The 18,668-nt window shown below is 34.7% G+C and overlaps 2 protein-coding genes across 2 annotated transcripts; one reads left to right on the forward strand and one right to left on the reverse strand.

The window, feature by feature from the left end:
- Window positions 1–1,086: 1,086 nt before the first annotated feature.
- On the forward strand, window positions 1,087–7,979 carry LOC132190116 (serine carboxypeptidase-like 13). The gene is made up of 14 exons (XM_059605007.1): window positions 1,087–1,208; window positions 1,283–1,428; window positions 4,808–4,884; window positions 4,964–5,086; window positions 5,277–5,379; window positions 5,464–5,501; window positions 6,070–6,171; window positions 6,283–6,369; window positions 6,468–6,623; window positions 6,727–6,798; window positions 6,885–7,003; window positions 7,284–7,397; window positions 7,588–7,642; window positions 7,738–7,979. Exons 1-14 carry the CDS (start codon window positions 1,087–1,089, stop codon window positions 7,819–7,821), a joined length of 1,398 nt encoding a protein of 465 aa, XP_059460990.1. The 3' UTR covers window positions 7,822–7,979.
- Window positions 7,980–13,429: 5,450 nt separating this feature from the next.
- LOC132189567 (probable receptor-like serine/threonine-protein kinase At5g57670) lies at window positions 13,430–16,674 on the reverse strand. Its single transcript, XM_059604310.1, has 7 exons — window positions 16,090–16,674; window positions 15,746–16,000; window positions 15,500–15,657; window positions 15,339–15,418; window positions 15,126–15,261; window positions 14,764–14,913; window positions 13,430–13,777 (listed from the first exon to the last, which is right to left on the reverse strand). The coding sequence occupies exons 1-7, from the start codon at window positions 16,292–16,294 to the stop codon at window positions 13,589–13,591; spliced, it is 1,173 nt and encodes a 390-aa protein (XP_059460293.1). The 5' UTR covers window positions 16,295–16,674; the 3' UTR covers window positions 13,430–13,588.
- Between the last annotated feature and the right edge of the window lie 1,994 nt (window positions 16,675–18,668).

Raw genomic sequence — 18,668 nt, forward strand, 5'->3', positions numbered from 1 at the left:
GGTTAACCGCCTAGGCGGTTAGCGGAGGTGGTTAGTAAAAATTACTAACCGCCTGGGCGGTTGCGGTTAGCGGTTTTAGCCACTAACCGCTAACCGCAACCGCTATTTCACCCCTAAAAAATGATACATTAATAAAAAAACCCACAAACGCCCAAAAAAAAACCCAAAAAGCCCAAAAAAAAAAACGCAATTTTAAAAAAGTGGTTAGCGGACGGTTACTTATTTCACTAACCGCTAACCGCCGTTACTTATTTCACTAACCGCTAACCGGCGGTTAGCGGTTGCAGTTAGTGAAATCAACTAACTGCTAAGGCGGTTACGGTTAGCAGTTATTATCAATAACCGCTAACCGTAACTGTATTGACACCCCTACAAAACAATGACAATGTACCCCAAATTTTTAAAAAATGATGAAATTACCTTTACTAAAAAAAAAAAAAAAAAAAATACTAAATTTTAATTCTTTTTTCAAATTTTAAGGGTATTTTAGTCTTATTGAAAATTCTATTGGAGTAATTTCATCATTTTTCTAGCATTAGGGGGTACATTGTCATTGTTTTGATAGTTTTGAGGGTAAATTGTCGTAATTGATAGTTTGTGGGGTAGATCGTCATTGAAGTGGTAGTTTGAGGGGATTAAGTGGACTTTACCCATTATTTTATTATACCACTGAAAGTAATTTGTAATTTAGGCTAACTACAAAGACTTATAAATTATTTGTTATACCACAATGAGTGATTTGTAATTTAGGCCAATCACATAGACCAAATTTTGCATTTATCCCTAAATTTAACCACTTTATCATTCAATCATTCATCACGTGCCCTGTATTCACTATTCAACTATAATTCTTTGTGGGTATTTGCAGTTTGATGAATCTGTCGGATAGGTTACCATCTAACTTTCTTATTCAAAATGATAGGTTACCATCTGACTTTCTTATTCAGAACGACAAACCTGATGTTTCAATCTATTTATGGGTGGCATGCACTTGGAACGGTATTGAAAGAGTGTCGGTTCGAAGCTATGGCACCAGAAAATGGTCTAAGAAATTTGTTCCTCCAACGCAGTGGCTTTCTTTGGTCAATGTGGTTGTTGCAGGCTCTTCTTCTTCTTCTATTCCTTTTCTCTGGCAAAGCTGCCTCGCAGACTGCTGTCACCAAGCTACCTGGTTTTGATGGTGATCTTCCCTTCAGTCTTGAAACAGGGTAATGAATTAAGCTTCTTCTTCTACTTGTTTCTTTTTGTTTTGGGTCAAATTGTATTGATTTGGTTGGATCAGATATGTGGGTGTAGGTGAGTCGAACGAGTCGCAGCTCTTTTACTATTTCGTAGAATCTCAGAGGAACCCTTCCCAAGACCCCCTTATGCTATGGCTTACGGGAGGCCCTGGCTGCTCTGTTCTCTCTGCCTTCCTTTTTGAAAGCGGTAGGTACCCTTTATTTTCTCATTCCTCTGCTACTTTTTTATTTTTATTTCTTATTTATTATTATTATTATTAGGGTTAAATACTAAATACCCATTGTGGTTTCGTTTCTTTATTTTTTTTTTCCCATAAGGTTTAATTTTTATTACAGGAGGTTATTGTGGTTTTGATAATAGACCAAATTAGTCATTCTGTCAGTTCACTGTTAGTTGATTTAATGAAAGTCCACGTGAACCAATCAAATGTTAACACGTAGTACCTACTTAATTTTTTTTTTTTTTTTAATTTTTAAATTAATTTTTAAAAAAAACGAAAACAAATAAAAAAAAGGAAAAAAAAAATTGGGGGTGGCCAAAACCACCCCCGGTGGGTATTTGGGGGGGCGGGGTGGGTGGCCGAAAACACCCCCAATCACCATTGGGGGCGGTTTCGGCCACCCCTAGGCTCCATGGGAGTGGCCCCCAGTCCTCACTGGGGGTGGTTTCGGCTACCCCCTTGGGCACCAGCCACCCCCAATTTTTTTTTTTTTAAAAAAATTAAATAGGTGCCACGTGTCAACATTTGATTGGTCCACGTGGATTTTTATTAAGTCAACTAATAGTCAACTGACATGATGACTAATTTGGTTTATTATCAAAACCACATGGACCTCCTATAATAAAAATCAAACTCTAGAAGAAAAAAAATAAAGAAACGAAACCCCAATGGGGTATTTAGTATTTAACCCTTATTATTATTATTATTATTATTTTAACAAACGAATTATCTTTATTGATATAAAATCAATTTGGAGCAATATGCTCCATCATATAATGTCAAAGATACATGTTGAAAACTCTACGATCCTAACACTATCTATGACATACCCAATAACCTCTTAGGCTGTTACAAAACAACACCTTATAAATGTCATCATTGCAGTTAGTATAGATCTATAGCATAAATTGACGAATCACGTTACTATGGATGTTTCTTTCATCAATGACAATTCTTTCATAAACTTGATAACTCATTCATCATCCGTCAATAATTTGCTCCCAGAAAAGAATCAAAAGAAAACAAAAGACCTACCAAAAACCATTTCATTATTCTTAAGCAAAACCTAAGAAAACAACAAATCCAAGACCTGCTACAGTTAGACCAACAACAAACTTATCTTATTTAGAAACAAAAATGAAAATGCAAAATTAAAAAAAAAATAATAAAAAAAAAACGGCTAGAAAGAAGGGGTAGTCGGCAATCACGATAAACGGTAGCGTGGATGGACGAAACTAATGGAAAAATCCATATCTAATTCTGAATAAAATAGATCTAGAAATCTCGTCATATTCAATGGGATGGTGGTGCGCAGAACGTGATAGGCCATTAAAGAGTCTGGACGGTGAATCTAAGGAAAGAAAAGAGGAGAAGAGAAAGGAAAAGGAGGGGGAGGAGGAGGATAAAAATACCCAAAACCGTTATTAGCACATTGATGATGACAGGATTTTATTTTATATTTTTTTAAGAAGGTATTCTTAAATCTTAATACTCATGTTTTATTAGGAATTAAAGAATTGATAAACACTCTCATATATATTCAACAGGTTGAGAGTGTAGTATTTGATACTAGAGGTGTTCATGCAGTTTTTATTAACCGCTTTGTAACCGCTAACTGCTTTAACCGCTAACCGCTTAGGCGTTAATTGCTTTTAAAATCGGTTAGTAAAAACCGCTAAGTTAGCGGTTAGTGAGTTTTTGAAAACCGGTAACCGCTTTTATATATATATATATATATATATATATATATATATATATATATATATTGTTATTATGGTGTATTGAATATGTTTATGTTTGTATTCCATGTTTGAGATATCTACCTAAGGCTTTTTAACAATTGTGTTTTCCTTGATTTTCATATTTGTATTACTTTGGGTTAGGAATTTGATTATCCTGATGCTTTTCATATAACTATGTTATTTTATTATTATTATTATTATTATTATTATTTTATATACCGATAGCATTTGGGTTTTTTTAGTTACCCATTACATTTTTTTTTTAATATGGGCTCATTTTGGAGCAAGCCCAATGTGGTATATTACAACTTATATGCTTGTTAAATAGTACATATTTTGATACCAAAAAGGCACATAAGAGGCCAAAAAGGGCAAAATAAGCCCAAAACTAAAAATTGGACCAAAAGGCCAAAAAAAAAAAAAAAATTGGAAAAAAACATTTAAAGTAAGCACAAAAAAGCCTAATTCTCAAATTCAGCCCAAAAAGCTCAAAAAAAGCGGTTAGCCGGATGCGCTAACTGGGCCGGTTAACTGCCTAGTGGTTAGTAAAATGTACTAACCACTTAAGTAGTTGTGGTTAGCGGTTTTAGCCACTAATCGCTAACCGCAACCGCATGATCACCCCTATAAAATACAAGTAATATTACTACCTATCATACCCTCATATCTCTCTCACTTAGTTAGGTTAATATGATAATGTTTATCAGTTTTTTTTTTTAAAAAAAAAAATTCGATAGGCACGCCCACATCGGTCTAATTAACTAATATTAAAATAAAATGTAATATATAGCATTACTCATGAAATTAAATATATTGAGCAAAAAAAAAAATTAAATATATGGAGGCGAAAAAAAAAAAAAAAAAAAAAAAAAAACGAGGAGACTGCCATCCATTATCTAGTGACGATGTACATTTGGCAAGTACCATTGCGGAGAAAATGGGGCAATGAGCTTTACCACTTTACCATTAATTAAAAAAATAATTATTCGTAGAAGAGAGTAAAAAATAAAAGGCCAAAGAAGCTATGATGGGTAAATAGTAATACAAGGTTATATGCTCACTCCAGGCCCAGCAGTTTCTTGGGCTCAGGTCTTGCAACCTCTTTTGGCTGAAGGGTTGGGCTAGAGCCTAAAGTAGTACTAAAGCCCAATGGTTAGAAATGGAGTTGACAATTTTTGATACATCCGTGGCTTGATACGAAACTAATGGGTTAAAATTGATGAGTTTGCCCCATTTAGTTAGATGAGTTGGGTTAGAGTTGACCTATATAATGTTATACCTATGCCTCGAATCTCGAAACAACCCGAACTCGACATGCAAATTAGCGGATTATGGTTGAGGGATCTGACCTGTTTAATTAAATTGGTTGGATTAGGGTAAAAATATATAATCTTGTACCTATGTCTTGACATGACCTAAATACGACACGTAAAAACGAATTACAACCCATAGTTACTTTCCATGATGTAGTTTTCTATTTGAAAATCAATTGGAAGCCAACAATTTCATTCAAACCTATTGATCAAAAGGATTACCTAAGGCAATTACTTAAATTGATTTCCTAAGGTGATTTTGACCCTGATAACTTTCCAAAATTTTGCAGGTCCATTGGCTATCACTTATGTAGATTACAACGGCAGCTTACCATCCCTCCATTACAACCCATATACCTGGACACTGGTGAGAAATCTCATGCCATGGCTATGCTCTTCATGTCAATTTCTATGGTTGCTTAGGTGGAAATAATTCATTTTTGCAGGGCCTCAACATATTGTATGTAGATGCACCAGTGGGCACTGGATTCTCTTACTCAACAACCCAAGAAGGCTACTATATGGATGACCTTGAATCTGCATCACAGATTTATCAGTTTCTCAAAAAGGTATGTGAAAATCAGCATAGAAGATGTGGAAAAAAACACAAGTAGAAAATGAGCCTATTGGGTGTTAATGATGACAGTATTCATGAAAATGGGATAGAAAAAGGCTGGAAGATAAGAGAGAGAGAGAGAGAGAGAGAGAGATGTTTCCACTCTCTTCATTAATTTTGTTTGCATTTTGATTGATTTGCAGTGGTTGATACAACACCCTCAGTATTTGGAGAATATACTCTACATTGGTGGTGATTCATATTCAGGCATACCTATTCCTATTATCGCTCAAGAGATATTTAATGGTAAAGAGTATTCTTCATACTTATTAAAAAAGATGAAGCTTTTGTTTCAAACTGAAATATTAAGCTTTGTTTTGCATAATGCAGGTAACTTAGATGCACCAGAGCCTTATTTGAATCTGAAGGTATAATTTCCTATTCAAGAACTCCAGCTCAATAATGCCTTATGATCTGTGTTGGGTGGACTTTGGTTTTTCTCAATTTCAAAAGCTAGCTTAAGAGATGAGGCTTTCTCTCAACACTTATAAAACACATCGGGCCTTGGGTCGAAGTAGAGACAACCTGTTTTTTCCGTGTATTGTCGGGCCGAGACTTGTTGGTTGAAATTGGGCTCTGATTCCAGTGTTTGATGGTCTTGGGCCTCTTTCCATCACACTTATAAAGTGACAACCAGCCCCTTTCACAACCGATATGGGATAACCTTAACAATCTGCTTAAAAAATTATGAACTTTCAACTGCTTAAAAAACTGTGATATTTCAACTCTCTGCTTTATGTTTTCTTAAGAAGGTTCTCAAAACATGACTCTTGAAGAAACTCGTAATAAAAAGGAAATTAAATAGAAAAGCGAAAGAAAGAGAGAAAAACAAAGACATTTTGCTCAAATCCATCGAAACTGATTACAATCCATCCTTGAAGGTAATTATATATACATATTATATATTCTAACATTAATCCTCATTCAAGTTACCAGGGATATGTGCTTGGGAACCCAAAGACAGATTCATTTATTGATGAGAATTCAAGAATCCCATTTGCCCACCGGTTGACACTAATATCAGACGAACTCTATGAGGTAACATCTCTCATCTTGTACATCCTTATAAGCTACCACATATATATACATCTTCTTTTAGCTTGAATGAAATCGCTTTAAATCAAACAATCTTTTTTTGTGCTTTTGTAGTCCGCCAAAGAAAGCTGCAATGGAAATTTTGTGAATGTAGATGAGAGCAATGTACAATGTGTCTCAGATATTCAAGCCATTGATGAGGTCAAATGCCCTACCACTTCAAGGGGCTTTAGAATATTTAACCCTATTAAGAAATATAAGAATCAAGACCATTTTGAACCTTTTAATAATACATGCAGCTGCTGCTTCAAATAAACCTCAAGCAAGTTTTGGAGCCTAGTTGTCAAAATGAATCTCCAAGATCAATTAAAGAACACCTGAAGAGAAGATATCTTGAAGAGAACTCTGAAGAGAGTGATCTCCTTTCTCAAACAAATCCTGCACATTGGTGTCGGGTAAAAAATCTCTCTTCACATTGTTTTAATAAGATTGCATGATTTCACACATAAAAAAGTAATTAATTAACCAAGTATTAATGCACTTCCTTGTTCCTTTCAGGTATATGATTATGTGCTCTTGGGCATATGGGCTAATGATAAGAGTGTGCGAGAAGCCCTTAATGTTAGAAACGTATGTATTATATACAAATTTTGCCCAAAAAAAAAAAAAAATTTTGAAGTAATTAAAGAAAGTAATGATTCTGAATTAATAAACAGGGAACAACTGGTGTTTGGAAATGGTGTAATAGGACCTTAGCTTACACAAAGACTGTCCCTAGTAGTGTTGAGTATCATCGGAATCTTAGTGACACAAACCTTCGAGCTCTTGTATACAGGTGATTTCTTGTAACTCCCTTTCCAATTTTTTTTTTTTTTTCAAATTTGGTTAGGGTTGACTTATATAATTTTATACCCATATTTTGACGAGACCCGAAAACCCGACACGAACTCAACATGATGAAAATAGTGGATTATTGTTAAGGGGTTTAATTCATTTAATTAAATTAGTCATGTTAGGGTTGACCTAAACACTAACGGCCACCCCTACTATATATTTATGATATTTTTCTCACATGTCAAAAGATGATTTTTGTTCTAATAATTACTGTTGTGCAGTGGGGATCATGACATGTCTATTCCCCATATTGGTACGCAAAATTGGATCCGTTTTCTAAATTTGACTATTTCTGACGTTTGGCGAGCATGGTATGTGGATGGTCAAGTTGCTGGGTAAGTTTCGCTCTTTTGATTTCTTGCAAATTATTCTTTTTGAGATATGTTATATGTATATTTTTGTCCATTTTTCATACATTGTTTTTTCAAATTAATCATTAGATCTGTGAGTTCTACATATCCAATAATTAATTTAAAAGAATACGAAAAATTGACCAGAAATGTATATTTATATATGTTGCTGCAGATACACCGAGAAGTTTTCAAATGGTGATTATACTCTGATATATGCAACTGTAAAGGTAATCAAGATTCATTTCATTAATTATTATCCCAAATTATCTTTATAAGATAATATTAAACCATATTTATGAATGAATTCAATTGTGCATCACAGGGTGCGGGTCATGTTGCTCCAGAATACAAGGCTAAGGAGTGCTCTGCCATGCTAGATAGGTGGCTTGCTTATTACCCTTTGTAAACCACAATTGCCACTTGAGTTGTGTTCAAAGTTGTAACATGGTATTTTCGAGTTTAATTTTTCAGTATTATTTTGCATTTCAATTAGGACAAAACACAACCTCGGTTAGTTTTGTTATTGGTTTGGAACTGAAGCATTGGAACCAATTTTGTTGTCTTGGTTCGTGAAAATTCTATTGTTGATTTGTAGGAGAAACCAAATTAACCTTGAGATTGGTTCGGGATAAAATAATAATAATAATAATAATAATAATAATAATAACTTCAAGCACCAAAACCCAACTCACAAATATTACACAAAAATAAATCAAGCACCCATAAGTAAAACATTAAAAAATTTATGTGGAAAACCCTTCAATGTGAAGTGAAAAACCACATGCCGTAGACCAGTTAAAACTTTAAACATGTTTTTTTATAGCAATTTGTAAAGGTTACCAGCAAATTAAGCACACAAACTTTCTTGAATTACAACATCGATCAATTCATCACCTTAAGGTGGTTTTCAACAAGAACAATGAATAAAGATTCTATCAAGTGGGTATCGATAATCAAGCAACTAGATAGGAATTCCAATGATCGGCACTATACTAGTCAGTACAAAGCTCTCATCTTTAGAAACATCATACTCAAATTTTAGCAAAATCAGACCAAGAATGACCTCTTAATCTCTTATGAAATGATCGTGTGAATTTTCTTACTCTCTCCTTCACATCAGCGTCACTTTTTCTGACTTACAAAAGCCATACCTCTCTTTAATTTTTTAAGGGAAATGCTACAATGCAATAACATTCCCATATTTAGCCCATCAAAAGAAGCTGATGTGGCAAGCATCTTTTAATATTTTACTATGAAAAATCTTTAAATTTTTAAATCAAAATTAAAACAATAAAAAACCAAAAAACACCTTAAAAAAGAAGTTGGGCCACCCACTACTAGTTAGGGGTGGCTTCGGTCACCCCAGACCGCCGGTGTGGGGTGGTCGAAGCCACCCCTAAGCCATTGGGGGTGGTCCGACCACCACCAATGGCCAAAAAACAATTTTTTTTTTTTTTTTATTTAGCCCTTGGGAGTGGCTTCGACCACCCCCAAGGGGCGGTTGGGGGTGGCCGATCCACCCCCAAAGGCCATGGGGCGGCCGGCCACCCCCACATTGGTGGTCGGCCACCTCCCATGGCTCCTTGGTGGTCGACGACTCCCCAGCCATGGGAGTGGCCGAAGCCACCCCCCAACCGCCCATTGGGGGTGGCTTCGGCCACCCCCATGGCCTTTGGCCTCCTCCAAGGTCTAAATAAAAAAAAAATAAAAAAAATAAAAATTTGGCCATTGGGGGTGGCCAGACCACTCCCAAGGGCTTAGAGGTGGCCGAAGCCACCCCTAACCAGAACTGGGGTAGGGGGCTGGCCACCCCTTGCAGCTTCTTTTTTTAAGTTTTTTTTTTTTGTTTTTTATTGTTTTAATTTTGATTTAAAAATTATAAGAATTTTAATAATAAAATATTGAAAGATGCTTGTCACATCAACTTTGATGGGCAAAATATGGGAATATTATTGCATTGTAGCATTTTCCATTTTTTAACTAAAGATATAAACCCTCCACTCCAGCTCATACTCCCCTTTATTTTAATATAGGTTAGTTCCCACACATAGGAGGGATCACCCGACAAATATCTCCCTCCCGACTATATGAGTCTTGCACCAAGCCTGCTTTTATTCCATAAGCTTCAAGTTTTACTATTGCCAATGATTCTTCTATCATACCTAACCTATTCTCATCGGTGTAAATTTTCTCGATTTGTAACAACTTCATCTTCAATGCATCACAAATCATATATATATATATATATATATCAACAAACTTTTTATATTCAATTCTTTAATCTAAATGTAGGAAAAACTCTTAACAAGTACCCGCAACACTCCTTTAGTGTTCCCTAAACCAAAGGAAACCCAACCAAACCTAGTGTACCGTGTACGTAACACACTAGTACTTTTGCTTCTCTTACCACTATTTTTATTAATAAAAAAACTTTCTCTTTCTTCTACTATTTATTTTAAATAATATTTAAATGATGTAAAAAAATAATAAGGAAAACTACAGTGAAATTCATTTGAATAAAAAAGTAAAAAGTAGCTTGAAGAACACTTCAATGGATAATTGTTTACTTTTGGGAAAACAATGAGGGGAGAGTTCAAAGAAAAAAGGGTTCAAGCTAATTCTATCAGAAAGTTGGTGCATCCTCCTTTCAAGTCAACTAGAAGCCACCAAGAGAGCATTCTTGGCTATATGTAAAGGCAGCAACCGTCTCTAAGAGGTGGCTCAATCGGTTGGGACCACGCCTAATGACGCGGATGTTACTAGTTCAATCTTCATCCCTCCTCTTGTGCGCACATGTAAAAAAAAAAAAAAAAACTAGCAACCAGCTTTAAAACCTGTTTGGAATTGCGTTTGAAAAATATATATTTTAAGTTGAAAAGAGCTTTTTGGCAAATACTTCATTTTTAAGCTTTTATTAAAAGTGCGTTGTGACAATTTTTAGGTTTTTTAAACATTTAAAAGCGCTTTTAAACCTTTTTTTTTTTTACCAAATAAGTACTTTTTTCTTCAAACAAACTTTTTAAATATTAAAAACACTTTTAAACCCCTCACTCAAACATGCCCTCAATATAGTTCCCACATCGTTTACATAAAAAATAATAATAATAATAATAAAAATAATAAAAAGATATATATGTTCAAATTATATGCCTTTGGAAAACAGCCATGCACAAAGCTCTATTGAGTTAGCCCGCCAGATACAAAGCACATATATAGGAAGTTGGTAATGACCTACCTGCCCCTCTTGCTATCTTTAGACAAGGGGCATAATTCATTGAACCTCTTATAGCCATTTTAAGTAACCTAACATAAAGAAATTACTAAAACAAAGGCTGCTTTATCAGCTCACCAAAACCCTTACACAATCTAATCATATAAAATTATATATATTAAACTTGTCAGACTGGATTAGCTTATATTTATACCTACTAATTAGTTTCCTCAAATTAAAACGCCACGATTCTTTTTTGGTGCCATTGTCGTTGCACCACCTATCCTCAAAGTCCTTTTAAGTTAAACAACCTTCAAAATCTTCAAGCAATTAACATCTAAAAAAGAAGGCATAGATACTCCTGTGCTTCCTAAACAATTCTCTCCACTGCTGTCACTCAACTAACACATATATATTATGTGCCATGTGCCCTCATAATCGTGGTGTTTGTTGCATGCATTTTTTGGCCGTCCAAAAAGCTCTATCTGCCAACCTGCCCCTTTTTTGATTTGTCAATAATTAACACATGCACAATATTATTATCACCTTAAATTGTTTACAATTTTTTTTTTTTTTTATCTACCAAAGGTGATGATGTGGGTTTTAAACGTCCCACAATTGGGGTTGGGATTTCGGAAAGTAATATTACAAGTAAGACTTTTATTCTTGGCCCTTTTAGGGCATGTTTGGGTGTGCGTTTGAGAGGCCTAAAAGTAAGTTTAACACTCAAAGAGTCCGTTTAAAAAAAGAAGTACCCGTTTGGTAAAAAAAAATTGAAGGATTCAAAAAGCCTAAAAATGACTAAAATGGCAAGGCTTAAAAATGAAGTTTTTGCAAAAAAAAAAAAAAAACGTTTTTTTAACTTAAAAGCTTTATTAATTCTCAAACGCAATCTCAAACAGGCTCTTATCCTCTAAAGGGTGATGTGAGTTTTAAACTCATGATGGACTTTGGGACGGATTACTATTAGAAAATTTAATAGTGATTTTATTAGTCGAGTAATGCTAGAAATATGGCTTTTGTTTCCCTTTTATCCCTCCAAACAAGGATGGAACTACATATAGATCACCAAAGGGGGGCCATGGCCCGAGCCCCTATGTTTTTTAAATTTTTTCTATTAAGTTATATATATAAGCTTAAAAACTAGACTTGACCCTTATCAAAATTAGGTTTAACCTCTCATTCATACTGTCCATTCAAATGAAAAATCGTGGTTCTATCACTGCCTTAAAAGTGATACGTGATTTTTAAAATCATCATTGATATTACCTTAGAGATATATATAAAACAAAAGTCTTACTTCTAGTATTACTCTTAAAAAGTCACACCACTTTTAAAACAATAAAAATTCTAGTTATAGCATTACTCCGGTCGGGTTTCGATGGGAATTATATGGGGGTACATAGTATATAATTCTAGAATGCATGAAATATTCTTTGTCCACAATGGATATAATTAAACTTAAATTCTCTTGTTAGTTGAGATTAGCCTCGTCATCGACCGAGGTGCTAACTGTTTCTCCACGCACATGCATGCTCTCTCCATAACACCCTTAAATTAATCATAACTTCCCGAGTTAATTAATATCATCATGACCAAAAAAGTCAGATTTAAAATTTAATTCATTGATTAAATTAACGTTGGCTGTGCGACAGCATGCATGAATATTGTTGCCGACCCCAATTATATGTCCGAAACAAATTAACTGATGATGGCATACATATACATATATATAGTTTGATTTTCACGAATCACATATATATGGCGTGGGTTTCACCTAAGACAGCTACGAATCCAAAATGGCCACTGCCTTTTAAAGCATAATATATAAAGTCATTAGGGTTGTACTTCAAAATAGTATGGTAATCCCTCCATTTGATATTAAAAAAGTACTGGTCACGTTATGGAAATTAATTGGTAACAGGATAAATTAGGTAGAACCCGAACCTCTTTCAAACTCATGTTTGAAAATAAATTTCTCTTATATTTTTTTTTAACACCAAATAGCCCTTAAATAAACTAAAATAAGATCATGAGATAACACCCAAATTGATTAGAACTTCATTAATAATGATAAAAAATCAATCATACTTTTAATTTTAAAAATTACCTAACCCTTATTAATTAAAATCCAAATCTAAAACAATTTTTAATCCCAATTCTTAACTTGTTCTGTAACATTTGAATAATTCTAGGAATACAATTCTGCAAATTGTATTTCTGACATTAGTATTACTTTATCCTCCTTTCCTAGTTGGAATGCTTCGAAAGTGTCTAGATGTGCCAACTTTCGTGCACATGCTCTAGCTAAGTGGGCCGCTTCCTATCTTGTTTTTTGAAGCATTCCCATAAGGTCTCCCATTCTCTCTTCCATTGGGATCAGAGCTGGAAAAGACCTTCCCTTGTAGCCTTTTTCCCTTATTTAATTAGAAAAAAAAAATGATGTGGCTATTAAAATCACCATTGAACTTGTGATTGATCATTATTAAATTTTGATCAAATTATGATTTTAATAGCCACAACATTCTTAGTATGACACAAGTAGTCATTCTAGAATTACTCGTAACATTTCTTTCCCCTCAAAGAATCTTCCACAGATTAGGTAAACCCTTCGTAATAGGCCGTCCGGAATAAGTAAAATACAACTTTTGCTAGCACACTATAGGTAAAATAAAATATTACTATTTTACCACTTTATGGAGGAATTTGCTTGGGTGAATATAAACTGAATATTGGGAAGCAAAAAAAAAAAATGTAAAAGTTACTTGAAGGAACTACATGGAGAGAACCATTTTCACAATAATTTTGACTTTTCAAATTGCTTGAACTTTCCCTGTTGGAAATGATTCAGCAGTTACTTGCATCAAAGTCTTGTAATGATATGTACAACATCGATCCACAAATCTTCCTCATACTTTTTATGTATGAGAAATATATGTTTTCATGTCAATGGAAGTGACAACTATACGTTCATCAAATTCCTAAATCTCGAGTTCCATGAACTTCCTGTCGAGATCGAGTCGTGCGGAGAAGAGAAGGGACTGTCACATTCATATTCTAGATCCTCAAATCCCCAGCACTCCTCCTGGTCTTCTTCCTCTGGCATCTTCCACCTTTCCTTCTCCACCTCTCCCTCCATTACCTCCAGTACCTGTCAATTGGAGTCAAAATCATAAGCATGGAATTCAGTATATTACAGCGATATATACTTAATTTTACCCTTTCTCATAAAAAAAAAAAAAAATTAGAATTAAATCTGGACCGTTGAAGATAAAACGGATGCAACAGCACGTGTTCTGTTCCTGGTTTTATTGCTATTTTTCATGATGAATGTGTTTCGGTGTCTTATTGCTATTTATGTTTCTTTCAGCAATTGTCGTCGGATGAATGTGTTTTAGCTGTAAGATGGAGAAATTGTCGTGGCTCATTGCACTTCCAACTAAATCATTGGGACAATTATATATGAAAAAGACCTTTGAGTTGACATAATTTATAAATCTTAAAACATTTTATCCCAATAATGAGTCAAAATAGGACCCCCTTCACAGTCATTTTTTATAACAATTTATCTTAGACCACTAATCACATGGGAGTGGGACAATATATACTGTTTCTTTTAGGTTTTAGCATAAAAATTTATGTTAGGTACGATACAACATCGGATTAATAATTAGTAAAAAAAAAAAAAAAACATCCATTGCATGCAGAGCCACCAACACCAAAATAAAAATTAGAAAAGAAATTAATTTTAAATAAAAATAAATACCATATCTAACTTCCACTATGCAGTACTGCTGCTGGTGAAAAGGATGTGCAAGGTGATGACAGGAAAGCCGCCACACAATTTGACAAATGAAAGCTGGATATGATATTACATGGAGTGATTTTAGGATTTTTAATATATAATTAAGGGATAAGCCCCATGGCCAGTCAACTAAAAGGTCACTATTAGGCTCATGAAGTGTAACATAAATTCAATATTAAGAAATTATTCAGTGGGGATTTGATGAATTTATAGACAAAGTATTGGACCCCCACAGCAGTCTCACAATGTGTCAGAAAAATTAAGGGAAAGTTCCAAAACTCTTATGTGTTGTAGATGTCTCAGAAAAAACAAGCATGAAGGTTTTTAGCTACCTCACTCATTGATGGGCGCCACATTGAAGATGAGCGGATGCAAAGAGAGGCTGCAAAGGCAAGTCTTTTCAGCTGCGTTATATCATAGGCCCCTCCCAGCCTTGGATCTATCAACGCCTCTGTCTCTCCTTGCTTCAATATTGGTTTGGCCTATTCAATGCAAAATTAACAATCAATAAAAGTAAACAATGAATCTCTGTACTTAGTCTAAGTTACCCAACTCCAAAAAAATAATAATAATAACGTTTAGCAATCTACTAACTAACATTATCTTTTAAAGAAAACCCGGGAGTTCCCTAAGAAAGATGGCAATTTTGTGAATAAACAAAATGTAGGGACAAATTGTGTAAGAGTTAGCTTACCCAGCTGTGTAAGCTTTGGTAAGAACCATCCACCGGTTTCCTGCCAGAGATTATCTCCAAAAGAAAAACTCCAAAAGCAAACACATCTGTCTTCTCATCCACAATCCCATGCAAATAATACTCAGGAGCTAAGTGCCTGCGTGTAAAAAATAATTCCTTACAAATACTGAATCAAAGCTTAGATTGGAGGAGTTTTTTTGTATGGTTAAGTACCCAAATGTCCCTTCAATCGGAGCTATTGAATGATGAGTCCATTGAGATGGAAGCCATTTTGCAAGTCCAAAATCAGATATCTGTAAAAGGAAAGAAGGGAGGGTAAAACTTTTTTATAACCCATAATTTGATCAAGGAAAAGAATAATACTAAATTCTTACCTGTGGCTCAAAATCTGCAGTCAATAAAACGTTGGAGGCCTTGATGTCCCTGTGAATTATTCTTCTTTGGCAGCTGCTGTGCAAGTAATGGAGGCCTCTAGCCGTCCCAATGGCTATCTTGTGCCTTGTTTTCCAATCCAACGGTGGCAAATTCTCGTCTACCAGGGATTTCCAGACTATAATATAAGATTAACAAGGAAAAAAAAAATTGAAGAAAAACTTTTCTTGACCCAATAATCGATATACCATGTAGAAGAGAAGCCACTGAGCCTTTTGAGAAGAAGTGAAAAATGAGGTAAAGGCCATTGTCAACACAGCAACCTAAGAGGGATAAAACATTCGGGTGGCAGACATGACCAATTGTTCCTATTTCTGTCAGGAATTCCTTCTCCTTCCTCTCATCTGCAGAAGATTTTGACATCCTCTTCACAGCAATTTCTTCACCATTTCCCAGAGTTCCCTTGTATACCTCTGCATAGCCTCCTCTGCCAACCAAATTTTCTGACGCCGACATAACAGAGTATAATTTTCAAGACAAGAACCAAAAATTTAATTTTTTACAAAAATTTTAAAAGATTATGAAGAAAAACCTGAACTAAAACCATTGGTGGCATCAAAAATTTCTGCATAGGAGAAGCATTTCCAAGTGGGTCTCTGAGCAGGCTCTGCAGCATTCTTGAAGGTATTTTTGTTGTCTTCTACGGTAGGGCCATCTGGGTTTCGAATTTCTCCTTCAAAACTGCGTCGTTTCAATGAGAAGAGCCGCTTGAAGCTGTCGGACCGGATATATTTCATTGTACTAACAAAATCTTGGACTGCAAAATCTGCTTCATGCGGAGCACGAAGATCCCTGCATCTGAAACAGAACAGAAACTGAAACGGACTGACACAGAGACTGGAGAGGCAGAGTCAAAGGTTTGTTGTAAAATGTTGTCGGAGAGAAATGAAGTGGGGGATTGTAATTGCACACACGGATCCGTTATAGAGGGGCTAAAAAGAGATCTCCGATATAGTCACGGATTTTCATTAAAAAGCGAACCAAAGATTAACATGGGAGCAAACAGATCAGCGGAGGGAAAAGATTGGGAGCGCTCTGGTGGGGTAAAAGGTGGGTCTATAATGTGGGTCAATTCATCTACTCTCCAATCAATAGAACGGTCCCATACATTTGGGTGATAAAAAAAGAATAAATGAAAATGGGTATGCTTTGGCTGTTATATGAGAGAGAACATTTTTGCAATTCTAATGATTACATAAATGATAAAGGCTGAGGCTGAACTCAGCCATAGGAGCTTCACTTCAACAGTTCGAACAATTCTAAAAACTTAGGAAGAAAAGTTGACCTAACACCCTCAAATTACCAATAATGTCTTTTTTTAAAACTAACAAAAAAAATTTGTCAATATCCTTTTAATAAACGAAAATATTTGAAATAAAAAATTTTAAAAATAAAAGGAAAAACTTCATTTTATACTTTTGAAATGCCGCGCATTTTAAGAAAGACTCTCAAAATTCAAAAGCTCTCAATTTACATTCTAAACTTTCAATTTCAATGAATTTACCCCCTCCATTAGTTTTAACCGTTAACTTCTAACGAAAATGCCTAAAAAGACTAAATTACCCTTCGATTTTCGTTTTTTTTTTTAAAAAAAAAAGACGAAAAAATGGGTCCAAGGTGACCCTACCGTGGGTCAAAAAATTTTTTAATAACTTTATTTTTTAAAATTTTTAATTTGAAATTTTATTAAAAAAAAAAAAAAAAAGTCAAGGATATAAACGTTATTTTATCATTTTTAATGTTTAAAATCTGGCGAAGTGGGTAAATTGATTGAAGTTTAAAGTACAATTGTGCAAATTGAGAGTTTTTAAATTTTAGGAGGTCTTCTCAAAATGCACGATAGTTCATGAGTCTAAAGTGAAGTTTCTCCAAAATAAAAAGACCAAGGGTAGCTTGACCACCTCCAAAGCTATGAGGGACCCTATAACACCCTGATCCCATATTGGGAAGATAAGAAGAAACCCACATAAAGTGTCTGGTTTATAAAGATAGTTATAGGTGCTAAGTCTTACATTTTTAATGTTTAAAATCTGGCGAAGTGGGTAAATTGATTGAAGTTTAAAGTACAATTGTGCAAATTGAGAGTTTTTAAATTTTAGGAGGTCTTCTCAAAATGCACGATAGTTCATGAGTCTAAAGTGAAGTTTCTCCAAAATAAAAAGACCAAGGGTAGCTTGACCACCTCCAAAGCTATGAGGGACCCTATAACACCCTGATCCCATATTGGGAAGATAAGAAGAAACCCACATAAAGTGTCTGGTTTATAAAGATAGTTATAGGTGCTAAGTCTTACATTGCCTAGTTACTAGGTGAAACTGAGCTATATAATGAATTCTAAGAAAGTTCCAAATTGACTCATCCTTTTGGGGTAATAGCACAAATGTGGCTAGCGCTTTTTCTTGGGTCGTTATAGACCCCATCTGCCCAGCCGAGAGTGGCAGAACCACTCCATAACCGTTGAGGGTAATTTGGCTACCTTTCAATATATATATATATATATATAGGAAAATGCTAGGTATTCTTCTAGTGTTTTTCTGGTGTTCTCCCAACTATGATGTGACTTTTAAAATTATCGTTAAATTTGATATTATCATTATTGACTTTTAATCTATTTGTGATTTTAAAAGTTATATCACAGTTGAGAAGATACCAGGAGAACATTAGAAGAACACCTAGCATTATATATATATATATATATATATATATATGTGTGTGTATGTGTGTGTGTGTGTATTTGGTATCACCTCGATGACCACATCGTAGGGCCTCTGGATCATTCAGCATTCTCTCAACATCTCTAGTAACAAAATAAATAGCTACACCCTTTCTCCCAAACTGTCCTATACGATGAAGGTAATTTTCTGGTTGAGTCAGCAAATCAAATTTTAAGAATAGGGAGACCTGTTGCACATCAATACCACGAGACAAGTGATCTGTGGTGATGAAAACTAGTTTATTTGACAACTTGCTCGATACCTGCTCGTTTAAACTTGATTCATGAATGAAAAACCCGTTTGTGACTGTAGAAACTCATTTGATTATTAAGTGACACACCTTTTTCTGTTGTGCTGAAAGTGAGGGTCAACTTAGCTTGCACAATCTCAAGTTGCA

Source organism: Corylus avellana, chromosome ca8 (assembly GCF_901000735.1).
Source record: "Corylus avellana chromosome ca8, CavTom2PMs-1.0".
NCBI lineage: Eukaryota > Viridiplantae > Streptophyta > Magnoliopsida > Fagales > Betulaceae > Corylus > Corylus avellana.